The sequence below is a fragment of the Gouania willdenowi genome, chromosome 22, assembly GCF_900634775.1.
Source record: "Gouania willdenowi chromosome 22, fGouWil2.1, whole genome shotgun sequence".
Lineage (NCBI taxonomy): Eukaryota > Metazoa > Chordata > Actinopteri > Blenniiformes > Gobiesocidae > Gouania > Gouania willdenowi.
In genome coordinates, this window is record NC_041065.1 from 15,326,250 (window position 1) to 15,340,658 (window position 14,409).

A 14,409-nucleotide genomic window follows, 5' to 3' on the forward strand; every position below is an offset into this window, starting at 1 on the left:
CAACTCACATCTTTACAGCCATACAAGTGTGCGTGTTTGGATGTGTGCAGGTGTGTGTGCGTGGACCCATAGGAAGCCATGATGCATCGCAGCATTCAGGCAGTGAACAAAGACGCTCTTTATGCCCAGACAGAGAGCGGCCGCTCGGGCTTTAATGCACTCAGCTGTTGTTGTTTCTGTGCTTCTTCCTTTTATTCCCGCCGAGCTGACGGACCTGATAAAAGAGTGATATGAGCTACATATGAAGCGTAAGCACAGACATCGGATTAGGGAGTCTGAGGTTAACACGTTTGATGTTTATCAGATGACATATTATGACTAATAGGGCCATTTTATCTGAAATAAAGTAGTAATGTGCAGCAGAGAAATGTTAAATAACTGTTAATTTGGTATTATTAAGAGAATTTTTCACATTGTGGGAGTAATGAAGTGTTATATTAGATTATTTTCTCACATTTTTCACTTTGTTTCAGTTTAGAGATGGCATGTATTAGTCAAATCCACACCTGGTTCTTCTTCTTTAAATAAATCTATATTCATACTCTTTTGCATTGGTCATCAACAGTCAGGACATGTGCTAGATCTGGGTCCAGAAGTAGCCCCAATACGGATCTTGATGGATATTATCGTCATCATAAAACAACGGAACATGATTTCAAGTACAGACCAAGTCGGTTTCATTAAGTATTATTATCTTTACTTGACTTGACTTTTCTTGTTATCAGTAAAGGAATCCAGTCACAAACTAAAGCTGGATGTTAAATGCAGGAAATCACAGAAAATAATTAAAAGACAAATACATAATGTTGAAGAGAGGCTGACGGCAACATTTGCTGCACAATAATGTGTGTGTGCATATGTGTTTGTGTGTTCCCCATTCATCACCCGAATCTCCGTTTGACCTTGGCACCCTTTTCATTACAATAGAGATTGTCTGTCGTTTAGGCTACATGGCTGGACACACGCGCACACACACAAACATAGGCACGCACACAAACTGAATTTTATTACTCTTTGTCTTTGTGTTGCATTAGAAAAAGAAGAGGGAAATTCAGGGGGAGCAAATATCACTATATGTGTGTGAAAGAAAGCCCTTCAAAATAAAAGTCAGACAGCTCTCTTTACACCTGCTGGGTTTTTGAGGGAAGCTCAACCTTGGCCCGACATTCCCTCACACTACTCTCAGTTCTCCGTCAGATTCCCGCTCTGCTCTCTGCGTGTTCCAGTCAGTGTCAGCTTTCAATCAGACGGCGTTCCCGGCAAGACGAGGAACTCTCGGGAGAGACGAGATACGGCGAGCGAGGAAAGTTAGCGAGAAGCTGCTGAGTTGTTTCTCTTTGTTCTAAAGCAGATTTATCCCCGACTTTATCAAGACTGACAGAACAAACGCACGGAAACAGGCTCCCCCGGGATACTTAATCCACACACACACACACACACACACACACACACACACACACACACACACACACACACACACACACACACACACACACACACACACACACACACACACACACACACACACACACACACACACACACACACACACACGAGTCTGAGGGGAAACCACACACTTTAACACACTCGGGAACATGTGAAAGACTGTGGACTCTGCTTTAAAACCTTATAAATACTGAGTACACACACACACATCTACATGCACACACACACACACACGTGCACAGACCCACAACCACACGCACAAACACACATTGCGGTAGCAGCAGAGCTCTACAGGTCTCGAGGGAAACAAAAGGGGAATATCAATCTACCAAAAAAAAAGATGTGTGTGTTTGTGTGTGTGTGAGAGATTTTCCTGACTTCCTCCTATGGGCTAAGGGTAGATTTTCGACGGTTTAAGAGTTTTAAAATGATTTTTTAGGCTTTAGGTTTCCTCCAGTCTTACTTTCTTGTAAAGGTTCTTCTAAGGCTCTCAGAGAGCTGTGTGATTTATTGTAAAGAAAACCTAATATTTTGGTTTTTGACACCAAACGTCAACTAACGACCAAAGAAGGTGTCCAAACTCAATAATATGTCACAGATCACTGGCTGTTTGAGAGTCACATGTATTTGGTCATTATTTAAACTTTCTAATCTTTTCATTTTACAGTGGTAACAATGTTGTTACAATAGTTCACTGAGAAATTCTGCTTCCCGGACTAACTAATGACTCAAACTGTTGATCATGTGATTACTAATCTCAGCAATAATAAACACTGCCAAAGTAACTAAAGAACTAAGTAAGTGATCGAGTGTGAGTAACTAGGTAGATAGGTAACTATGTAAATAAGTAGCATAGTTAGTATGTTAAAATAGGGAGTAGGTAAATAAGTAACCAAGTAACATATCAAGTAATTAAATATGTATCCAAGTAAACACGTAACTAAGTAGGTATCTTAATAACTAAGTAAGTCAGCGAGTAACTAAGTAATTATCTAAGTAACTAAGCAAATAGGTAACTAATTAAGTAAGTAAATAAGTCACAATCAAAGTAAGTACCGATAACTAGGCGTGTGTGTGTGAGAGTTAGTAATTATTGAAACCTTCTCATCTTTTCATTTGGACCTTTATTTAATTATGTGTGAAATAGTCCTCAGTGGTGAGAAATAATATTTAATTGATCATGTGATCGGTGATCGTCTATTAGCACCCTGAAGGAAGCAGATGTATATTTTTCTTTTTCATTTGTCGACTGAAAACCTTCAGATTATTTGTCATATTACCATGGTTCCCTCCCAAACTTTTCTCTCGGACTTCATTCTTCCATCTTCTATCCCGTGTGTCTGTTTCTTCTTCACTTGTTAATTTTCACCGTTTTTATTTAATCCTCTTTTATTTCTTGCTCTGAAAATATTTGCGCTACAGAGACGTCTCTGCCAAGAAATTACTTTCCTCTCCTTCTTCCCGCGGTGGTTCCTTTCCTTTGGTCTCTCCTACCGTTTCGGCGCGTCGGCGGCACAGCGAGGATTGCAGCGACAATTACACGTGAAATTAGCCTCGCCTCATAGCCCGCAGTGTAATTCCAGCCTTCTGAGGCGTGGCAAAGTCATCTGTCTCTAATTAAAGATTCTGCCTCCCTTTATCTCCCCCTCCTACTCCTCTCCCATCCCTCCTTCCTCCCTCTGAGAGCAGCAGGAGTGCCGGTTCCAAGCCCTAAAATCACTGCAGGTTGCAGTTTTCCAGCAGGTAAAACAAATTATTTCCCACGTTTCTGTTCAATTATTACTAGGCTTTGCTTTGCATTAATTTTTAATCATTTATTTTACTTTAATGTGGAAATATGTGAGTCACAGTCACGATAAAACAAAACTTTATACATATTCATTAATTATCATCACTTCATGTAAACTCCTGAAATCCACAACAAAAAATCATCAAATGAGTAACAATGAACGGAAAATAATTATCTGCCCGTTTGAACTCTGACCCTGTTCAGTCAGTGTGGCTACGTGCTAAGCTAATCCAAGCATGAAGGACTGGTCTCTGGCGTTCCTTCCAGGTCCAAGAGGAAGACAGCACATCAGCTGGCTGATATACATGGAACGCAAAGATTCATTTTCAAGCTTTCCATATCAGGAATAAAAAACAGCCGCTGCACAGACTGTCGGAGAGAAACCTGAAAGATGTGGAAGAGAAGCGTGATTTTGATAACATTTCAGAGACTGTTTTATTTAGTCTTTCAGCTCAGAGTTCAGTGGAGCGCCGCACAAACAAACACTCCTCTGTGTGCCGATGCACACAAATAACACACCACAATGAACAGTAGAGCCTTGGACTGCCAGCAAAGGACCACTTTTATTTAGGCCCCGTGTCGCCATGGTGATCAAGTCGAGTCCCCCCAGGACTTTAGGAATCACAGCGAGGATGTTTGGTCACATAGAGGGGGAAAAAACCCACAAAAACAAACAAGCACACACACAGTAACGAGCTGATTAAACTCTTGATGCCCAACACTGAGCTGAGTTTAAGGTTAAAGTCTTGATTTTTTTTTTTAAACTTGTCTCGTGAAACGGGGCTAGGTTTTAAATTGTGTGTTAGTTGTTTTTCACAAAGTGAAAAAACACCCACAAAATGTCTCTGGGTTCAAACCCCACATTCGACACTCTGACAATCACGCGGAAAATGCTCAGGACTTGCTGAAATTTGCTTCACAACCCATTAGTTGAGAACCACTGTCTCAATGGCTTAATTGGTTCTATTTTGTGCAGCAACAAATGATATTTTTGAAACAAAAAAAAAAAAATTAAACGTCCTCCACATCTTTCAGGGCTATTGACGACCAATAATCGTCCAATAACCGAAGGGTTGGTTCAAATCCCACTCTCGCCAAGTCATTGTCATATTATCAATAATATTAACAATAATAAAAAAAAACCTTAAAAAGTATCCATCCTCTGGGTTTTTTGTTTTTTAGTCATTTTGTGTCTGTGTTGTCTGTCATGCTGTATACTGTGTTGTTTGCCAGGTTGTGTACAGTATCTTTTCAGGTGAAGATGAATATCAGTGTTCCATGCACTACAGACGGTAAATGTGCTGCAAAGGTTTTCCTCCACAGTCTGTGCAGCATCCATTTGACATTCCTCCTAAACCTTATGAAACTTTAAGATTTAAACAAAAATGTAAAACATGTTAGTAGGAAGAAAAATGAGAGTAAATCTTGTGAAGGTGAGGATTGTGTTCAGCTGCAGAGCAGAGAAGAGACCGTTCCATTGCTCCTGAGGTGGAGACAGAAGGAGGCGACCTTGGATGGAGCAGGAGACGCTGCCGAGCTCCACATCAATATTTCAGCAGCAGAGTTGACACATCAAAAAAAAAAAAAAGAAATGAAAGGAGGAGAATGGCCGGCGATTCCTCACTCATCTAAAATTCATGCACGCATCATCGCCGCCATGAATATTCATACGCCAATGAATATTTAAGCTCGACTCCTGTGGAGGAATTAAGTTCATCTTTACACCGATCCATAACGGGCAGGCCAGGTGAGGCTCATCGCACATAAATAAATGATCTTGCAGGAAAACATAAAGTTTCAGAAGAGGGAGCGACACAACAAGCTCAGAGTTACGCACTCATCCCCAAAGTCTCTGAAACATCCAGGAAATAGGTAAGAATATATCCTGTTAGTCCAAAAACCTCTTTGCACAAAAGCCTGATTTAGTCACATCATTGTAGTATTACAGAGAATTACAAGTATGATAGACAATGCTGGTTTGACCAAAAAAAAAATTATAAAACGGGTTGTTTGTTTTTTTTACCTTGCATTTTCTGTAGTTTTGTGTTGTTTTTTGGGGGCGTAGAAAATGCTACAAGGCTACCTGGTGAGTCTCTTTTTGGCTGCATGCTATTCTCCTCCTGTATTTAAAGGGCCCATGTTAAGCTAAGTCAACTTTTCTGTGCTTTAAATATCATAAAAGTGTTATTTGGGCTTCATACACATGCCAAAGTGTTTTTTTTCATTGATTCCCTCAATCATTAGTTAGAGGGTGATTTGCTACTTTCTTACTGCAGGGTGAGCACAAACACCTCGCTCCAATTTGATGACGCGTTCCCACACTTTGATGACAAATTTGACACTGAGCTGGAGAAGCCGCACCTCCAGGAAGCTCTCTGCCGTGATTGACATGTAAACAAACACGCCCCCGAAGGTGAGCATTTCAGCATCCTTCGAGCAGTGCTATGTATGTATTTTCTACAGTCTATGTATCGGCGGTGTTTAGAAAGCAGCATTAGCTCGGCTACAAAGTGGGTGGGATGAGGGTGGGCCGTCCTCTGGCCCTACGTCACCGTGCGGGGAGGAGGACGTCAGTGTCCTGTCTATAGACACGCCCACTCACTCAAATCAGCCTGTTTGTCGGCTGATGGAGCCGTTTGACACATTATAGAAAACAAACAAAATGTTGACACTGGTTAGCCACAGGTTTTGGGCAAGAAAAAAAAAACATTTTCACTTCCACGCAAAACTTATGTATAGAGTACATAAGTCACCACCAATATCCAAACAATAAATGATAGATATCAGTCCCTGAAAGACATTCACTTCAAAATTTTTGTTTACATTTTTTGTAACAAATTTTGAAAGAAATTGCAGGATTTTAGAAAAAATTAGATTTCATTGGATTTGAAGGAACTGACAACATTTTTGGATGCTCTAAAAGGCCGAATTTGGCCCCCGGTTCTTGAGTTTGACACATGCTCAGTTGTGTCCAGGTTTTTCTCAAATTCACAGAGTAATCTTACCTTGAACAGCTGACGTCTTTGCTCCTCTGACATCATAAGCTGATGGCTGTCCGTTACCATGGCGTCCATGTCCATCAGCCAATTGTAGAGCTCCTGGTACTCGGCCTCATATTCTTGTAAACTGTGAAGAAGTAGGATAAACTATTACATCCTCTGTCGTTATACACATCAGTGATGTTTGTTTAGCTTTTATTTTGTGCTTATGTGTGTGTTATACCATTCAGAGGGTTGTTTGTTAATAATAATAAAAACCTCAAATAATAATACAGTTATGCAGAAATAACAACAATAAAATACTAAACACTAAAATAAAATAATTAAATAATGAAAATATTTAATCAAAATTTTGTTTGATGTTTTTAGCAAATTATTGAAAATTTAAAAAACCTCTCTTTTATGTTAGTCTGTTAGTGCACACCCGTCTTCTTCTTTTTTATTTCATTACTTTCCCATTCTATACTCAATGTCCATTACATGAGTGTCTTCCACTCGTGCACACTTATCTATGGTGGTTATGCTTTCTAACTTAAACAGGTGGGCTAGGCTCCTCCCCCTGACCCTGATTGGATCAGAGATTGTAGAAAATGGATATAATAGAGCTCTTTATTCCCACATTATTCCTTCCTCCTCACAGTCGCATCAAATATTTATACTGCAGCAGCTCCGACACGCGTTCCTTTCAGCAGTTTTGTCAGGGCCAGTGTGTGTGTGTGTGTTTGTGCACGTGCGTACGTGCGTGTGTATTATTTATACATTCGCTAGTTTTCCAGCCTCAGTGGGAAACGCCGACATGTTTCCCAACATTAGCGGTGAAATTGTTTTGAATCCTCTGAATCGCCGCCGACAACTGTTTGACAGCTCTGTCTCACACGCACGCACATTTATCTGTTCAGATTTCAGCTGAGGTAAGTAACTCTGTAACACACACTGAGCATTGCTGCCTCTCAGTGCAGAGATCGTGGGTTCAAATCCTGCAGGTCCCTGCGATAGATAGGACGCCCAATGTCTGCTGGGAAATGCTCAAGGATCCCCTGTGACCCTGTAAGCAGTGTTTCTCAAATGGGGGAATGTGATGGCACTACAGGGGTTAGTTGAGAGCGAGAGAGAGAGAGAGAGAGAGAGAGAGAGAGAGAAAACAGAAAGCATAAAAAATGTGGGGTTTTATAATGTTTATTTTTAATTTAAAATGATAATCAGAATAATGATGATTGAAATGGTCTTCATTAGAAGAGTCTTGGTACCACACCAGGTGGGAGATGATCAGAAATGATAAAAACTACAGAAATAAATCTGTTTAGGAGCCACTAAATACAGTTTCATTCTACTTATTTACACAATTGGATTCTTTATAAGGTGTGTTATCACTTTATAATTCCATCATTATGGAAATGTTTTTTATAGTATCCTGAGCAAAATGTTGTAGTCTGACAAAGGGTGGGATTGGATTCAGAAATAAAAGAAAGGAGGTACTTAAGCCAAAAAATGTTGAGAACTACTGCTGTAAAGGATAAGCAGGTACCGATGACAAGAGTTCAGCTATGGTGATATTTTGTTAAGCCTGATTTTATTGCTACTTGTGAGAACATTGTCAGATTTATGTGACTTTATAGGACCACGGTGCAGTGACACAGATTTTTTAGATTTTGACGACATGTGAAGCCAACGGGCACACAATGAATTTGTATGTGACTAAATATTATTAATAAATATGACTATGTACACACTGATGTGGTAAAATGTTGCCCCCTTGTTGGTCACAGAATCCGACCGCTAATAGATTTTAGAGCGAGTGCGAAGGATCACTCTGTTTCAGGAGGCGGAGTTTGTTTCAGACATGAAATAAACTGTAGAACAACAGCTCAGTGAAGAGAAGCAGAACCGATGAGTGCGAGGAACGATGGACGTGCGGGAAACGTTTGACGTGTTGAGTTTCTCTCCGTCAGCGAGCGAGTGGGTATGACAATCAGTCACAAGAGAAAACAACTCAATGGATTCTACTGGAGGACACATCATGTGACCAAGCGGAGTACGACATTAAACAAGGTTAAAAACATTAGTTTAAAAACACAAGTGTACACACACACTCAGATAAACAGGCACAAACACACAAGGACAAGCACACACGTGCAAATGCACAGACTCACACAGTAGCAGCCAACATGAATCTAGCGTGTATCACTGAAATATTTTGTGAAGGGTGATGGCCACAAAGGATGAAAAAAACACAAACAAATGAAGTTTGTGTGTGTGTGTGTGTGTGTGTGTGTGTATGTGTGTCTTTCCTGCCTCTCAGTGATAAAGTGACAGACGAAGGCCTGGGCAGCACAGATTACTGCTGCTAACAAGCGAGGCTAATGTGTGCATTTCGGTTTCAATGTGTGTATTTGTGTGTTTTAATGTGTGTCGCTCTTTATGACACGGTCTCTTTCTTCTCCCTCTTTCTGTTTTTTGCTGCTGAACGTGTCAAACATTGTGTTGTTGTCACCCTGTTTAACCTCAAAACACAGAGTTTACTTCACTGCTTCCTCCTTTCTAATACTTCACAATCATATTGTGCGTTCTGTTATTTGTTTGTTCTGTGTGCTGTTGGAGTTGTTTTGGAGTTTTTCGTTGTAGTTTTCTGTTTTGTTGCTTTCTTGTTTTGTGTGTTTTCTGCTATAGACGAGAGGATCGTCTGCAAACGTGTTGACGCTGCGTTTGTTCACCTGTTGTTTCTGAGCAGCTGCGTGCTGCTGGTGGGTGATGGATACTGCAGGTCGTTCAGTTTGATGGACATCTGCTCCAAAGCAGCTCGCTGGCTCTCACACTGTCCGGACAACAGCTCCACCTGGAAGGCAAGAAGAACTTTTCTAAATACCGGATTCTGATGACTAAAACTAAGACTACATTTTTATGGAATCAAATACAGTGAAAAATATGGCACTCTAGATGTGTTTGGTCAGTAATCTGAAAAAAGCTTCAACTTTATGAAAAGCAGAATAAAAAACAAACATGATACAATGACTTTATCGTCCTCTGGAAGACAGCTGAGTCTGTGTTAGTAAGTGTATGTGTATGTTTGTGTGTGTGTGTGTGTGCGATCATCTTCAGCCATTTATTGCAGATGAACGAGACTGGCTTTGACGGACGTGTCCTTTAAAGCCCAGCAAGCGGCCAACGAGCCACTAGAAACATACTCGACACACTCACACAATCATATAGAGGCACTCAGTGCGCTGCGCAGATGTAATTGCATTCAAACCATATGGAGATGAGGCTTCAATTGAACCAATAAAGGCTGAGCGAGGGTGTACAAATACATGCACGCACACACACATTCACACGTATGACCGCTAGTTTCTCCTCATTCAGGAACAATCTGAATAAAGTGTTGAGACGTGGCGTTCTGCGTCCGATCTACTTAGCAGCCTCAGCGGGAGGATCTGCAAAGGTCATCCAATCCGTGCGATGTGGAGCGGCTCAATCAGCAAACTAATAAATAAACCAGCAATACACAATCAGCAGCAACATCAACACAACAATAATAACAACAACAACAGTGTGTGTGACAGGTGATCGGGAAGTATAAGCTTCTTTGTTCTCTCACACATCAAGAACAAAAACAGCTTCAGTGTGTCTTTTACTGTTTCTTCCATGGGACAATCAATGTGTGAGCGCGCTGAGCGAATGGCGTGATCTGAGGCACACGTTCATCAAAAGGACATCCTGAAACAGTTTTAATGTGTCCCTTTTTCCTTCTCCTGCAACTTTAGGAGGAAGATGCTGACCTTTGATCAAAATGCCATCAGACGAGCATATTTTATAGTTTGACTGGTGATCATGTTATCTTGTGACTGTCACTTTGATACACTAAGCACTCCTACTTTTGGTGTCAGAGTTTGACCTGTAATCATGTTGTCTTTTCAGAATCAGAATCAGAAATCAGAAATGTTTTTAATGGCCATGTACAGTTTTAAGGACAGTACAAGGAATTTGTCTTGGTAGTTGGTGCACAATGCTTTCTGTACCAGCTGGTGTTACGGTTCGGGTAGTGACCCTGTTACAAAGTGACTGGTTTCAGAGACATTGAGTGTTTGTGTCAGTTAGGGGTTACACATCACTTAGTGATCGTGTTATCTTGTGACAGCAAAGCTGATAATAACAACAGATGGTGACAAAATATAGCTACTATGCATGACATTAAGATGACCTTCAGAAAAATTTAAACACTGAGTGTCAGCATTAATGCCTTTCTTCTCCTGACACATGCTTACGATGATCACCAGTTGAAGTGATACGCTAAGAGCTAAGCTGATCTCTGTATGAGTGCTTTTATCCACAAATATTCCACTGACAAAAGCTTGTGCTTTTCATCGTGAAAAACAACGAAAACCCCTGTGTGCCTAATCGTAAAGAAATTAAAGATAAAAACAAAAAAGAATTACAAATTGTGTGTGTGTGTGTGTGTGTGCATGTGTGATATTACCAGTCTCATTGCTGCACAAAGACACTGAAATCAATGGGAATCCATCTCATTTGATGAATATATAGACCTTCCCCTGACACACACACACATTAGATCTTTTTTTGCGTGTACGTGAGTATGTGTGTGTGTGCGTGCGTGTGTGTTTCTGTCATGCACTGAATCGAGGCATTTTGAGGCTTTTTGTTTACATGTCAGAACAAATTTATTCAGCATTGGTTGAAACTCCCACTAGAGCATATCTCTGCTTGTGTGTGTGTGTTTTCTTCTGTGTCTGTGTGCGCGCATGTTTAAGTCTCAGTGTGTGTGTGTGTTCTTCTGTGTCTGTTTCTCTCTCTCTCTCTCTGTGTGTGTGTGTGTGTGTGTGTGTGTGTGTGTGTGTGTGTGTGTGTGTGTGTGTGTGTGTGTGTGTGTGTGTGTGTGTGTGTGTGTGTGTGTGTATCCCGGGGCTATGACTGCCAATCACTGTTGCTGCAGCCTGACGATGTAAAAGCACTGCAGCATGTGAAACCTCACGTTTGGCTCTTTGATGTGATTCAGTAAAACAAATACAAGATCAAAACCCACAAACGGATCAATCATAAATAGGGCTGCATTAGCATCTGCATTAGCATTAGCTCTGTAAACAGGATTAATCAGCACTACGTAAAAACGATTTGTCTCATCTGTAAACTGAACAGATCATTTACTAACAAAAATCTAATGGAGGCGTGGTTTGTGTTGTTATTCTCCCACCCCTGGGCCAACAGTGTGGTTAAGTTAAGTAAGAACAAAGTTTTTGGTTCTTCACAAGTATGAAAGCTTTAAGTCAATTTGTGTCTGGTCTCCAGATGCTTCTACTGAGACCATCTAAAGCTAAAACAACAAACTCCCAACTCTCCTCTGACCTTTTCTTGTCGTCATACATAAAAAAGCTCTTCTTCAAAGTAACAACTTTATGAACTTCCAGACCAGGCTGGACTTGAACCTTCAACCGGACTCATCTGGGATAAAACACTAAACTGGACCAGACTGGACTTTCTGAACTGATGAAAACCAGAAGAAGCAGCAACAATAACCTGTGATCAACAACCAAAGTTCAAAGACCTTTTGTTCCAATAAAGCCATTGAGAGGTAGGTTAAGCCTGGAGTTCCCACAATGCTCTGCTCTCCGCTTCGACGCCCTCTGTTCTCTCGTCTGTCATCTCTCATTCTCTCATTACTCTCAGACTATCTTACAAGCCAGGTCATTATTTCCTCATTAGGTGCCGTGTTAATTAGGATAGTTGTTAATTAGCAATATTAGCACACGCCACTGTAGCACCTGAACCCTCCAAATGTCTTCATCTCCAACCACAGTCAGGTGTCTCTAACACACACACACACACACACACACACACACACACACGCACACAATATTTTGGAGAAGCCAGATTCTAATGCACTTATGAGGACATTTGTTTCATGTGACTTATGGACACAATTAACTAACATACTGATATTTCAGGTTTAGGTGTAACGTGAAACTAATAGACAAGATTTGACGTCTCTCCATTTGCTAAACTAGCAAACTAGCTTTTATTTTGAAGGAGTAGACAGAGGAAGGTCAGTGGTCATAATGTTGTGGCACTACAGATTATTTCTCATTTCTGTGACGCTCGGTCCTCGTCAGGTGCAGTGACCTTGTGTTTCATTGACTGATAATTACATGGATTTATTCCAATGAGAGCTTTAATTAGACCGCTGCAAATATCGATCGCCTCCATCATCTCCTCCATTCTTCCTCTGTCGTCCTTTAAACTCCAGCGACACACAGAGACCACGGCCGAGGAAACAAGAGCATTGTTCTCACAAAGGGATTCTGTTGGTTTGGGTCAGATCACAGAAGGAACCTGAGGGAACCAACCCAAAGGCAAGAATAAAGTGTATCTAAAAGTCCAGTGCCCATAATCAGGAAGCTTCTCAGAGTCCCATCAGAGAGCTCCAAACTTAGCCTTAAAATTCCTAGCAAGGAATCTTAGCTTAAAAGGGATTCTGGAAGTTTCTGAGAGCAACTCTGTTGACAGACATTTTTATCTTAGTGAGGAGGTGTGGTTGACCCTGTTGCTGGGTATGATGCAGTCTGTTAACAGCTGTGATTGGTTGTTAGAGAAAGGAAAAATATGCTCTGTGCTCCTAGTAATGAATGGAGAATAAAATCAACTGATCATACTTGGACTGTATTAAGAAATGTAAAATCATGAAATTAATTTAATTCAGCAAAATTAATTTGTACATAGCTTAAAATGTTTGAACCTCATTCATGTGCCGATTATTATATTCATTTACTTATTGTTGTCAACTGTCCACGATGGTAATTTCACAGCTTAATGTAATTGATATTAATGGTTGATGCAGACACAGCTGTCAGTGATTACTGTGATTGCTGGCCCTGCTAATCAATGCGTCGTCCCTCTGTGTGCACAAGATACCAGTGTGAAGCGCTGTTACCTGCTGCAATCAAAGCGAGGGCGGAGATTACAGCATACAAGCAAGGGAGCAAAAAAATCACGCAGTAATACAAGGCTGCTATTATGTTACACTGTGTGAGAAAAGTCAGGATCAGAATAGTTTTTTTGCCAGTTAGAATTTAAAACAATACAACATGGTGGATGGTGTGAAAAAACCACAACAAAACAGAAACAATAATAATAATAATAATAATAAGCTGGTAGCATCTTATTAAATCACTGTCACTCTCTGTTTCTGTCTGTTTAAGACACTTTTAGGCTTCTTAAAAGTCCTCCTCACTTTTCCTAACAGTTTTTCTTAGGAGCTCTCTTGGGTCTAAGATGCTTTGGGAATTACTTTTAACCTAACAAGGAAAAATTCTAAGAAAAATTGTAAAATTCAATGAATTCTAAGATTTTTCTAAGAGTGACATCACTAAGAGCTACTTTTAGCCTTAGGATGCTTTGTGAATACGGGAAAAGGTTTTTGGGTTTCCACAGATGTGAAAACTACATGTGAAGCTGACAAGAGGTCCATTCACACCACAGCAACATTCCCCCATGACTAGCTGTGTTTTAAATGCTAGAACCATGGGTGTAAATTTTAGTGACATGACAAAATCCCAATAGGCAGCGGACCAAATCTCAGTGAACAAATTCCCAACGGACAAAATTAAAGCGAACAAAATCCCCACGGACCAAATCCCAGCGTATGAAATCCCCCTTGGCAAAAACCTAAAAGAGTAAATCCCATCTAACAAAAACACAACAAGCAAAATCCCCATGGAAAAATCTAATTACTATAGGCAAAATTGCAAAGAACAAAATCCAAAGAGGTTCTAGTTTTATTTATGGTTACGGGTTGACATCAAAAAATTGAGAATTTTGTCCACTTTTATAATAGGTTAGGATTTTGCCCATTTTGGATTTTGAAATGAATCCTGGTGAGATTTACCAGGGCTAAGAATCCTCCCTTATCATGGGAAGAACACCTCCTACCTCCTTATGTTTTTCTACTGTAACAATTGAGCACTGCATCACCAGTTTAAAGCACAGTAGTATTTAGATTTTTTATCCTCACTGGAAATGCCCTCAATACAAGTAAACTAGATAGGTGGACATGTATGCAGATGCAAAACATGGTAACTTCACACCCCGAAGCTGACAAAGGCAGAGAGTTTACTACGGAAAACAGAAAACCTGAACCCCTAGCAACTAAGCCCTGCCCAAAAGTGGGAA

General features: G+C 40.5%; 1 protein-coding gene across 2 annotated transcripts in view; it reads right to left on the reverse strand.

The window, feature by feature from the left end:
- akap6 (A kinase (PRKA) anchor protein 6) overlaps positions 1-14,409 on the reverse strand; it is a 115,777-nt gene that overhangs the window by 46,006 nt on the left and 55,362 nt on the right. For both annotated transcript variants that reach the window (XM_028438918.1, XM_028438917.1), the window contains exons 14-15: positions 8,946-9,067; positions 6,241-6,361 (exon numbers count right to left, since the gene is read on the reverse strand). In XM_028438918.1, the coding sequence (XP_028294719.1) occupies positions 6,241-6,361; positions 8,946-9,067 (243 nt within the window). The remainder of the gene's footprint in view (positions 1-6,240; positions 6,362-8,945; positions 9,068-14,409) is intronic.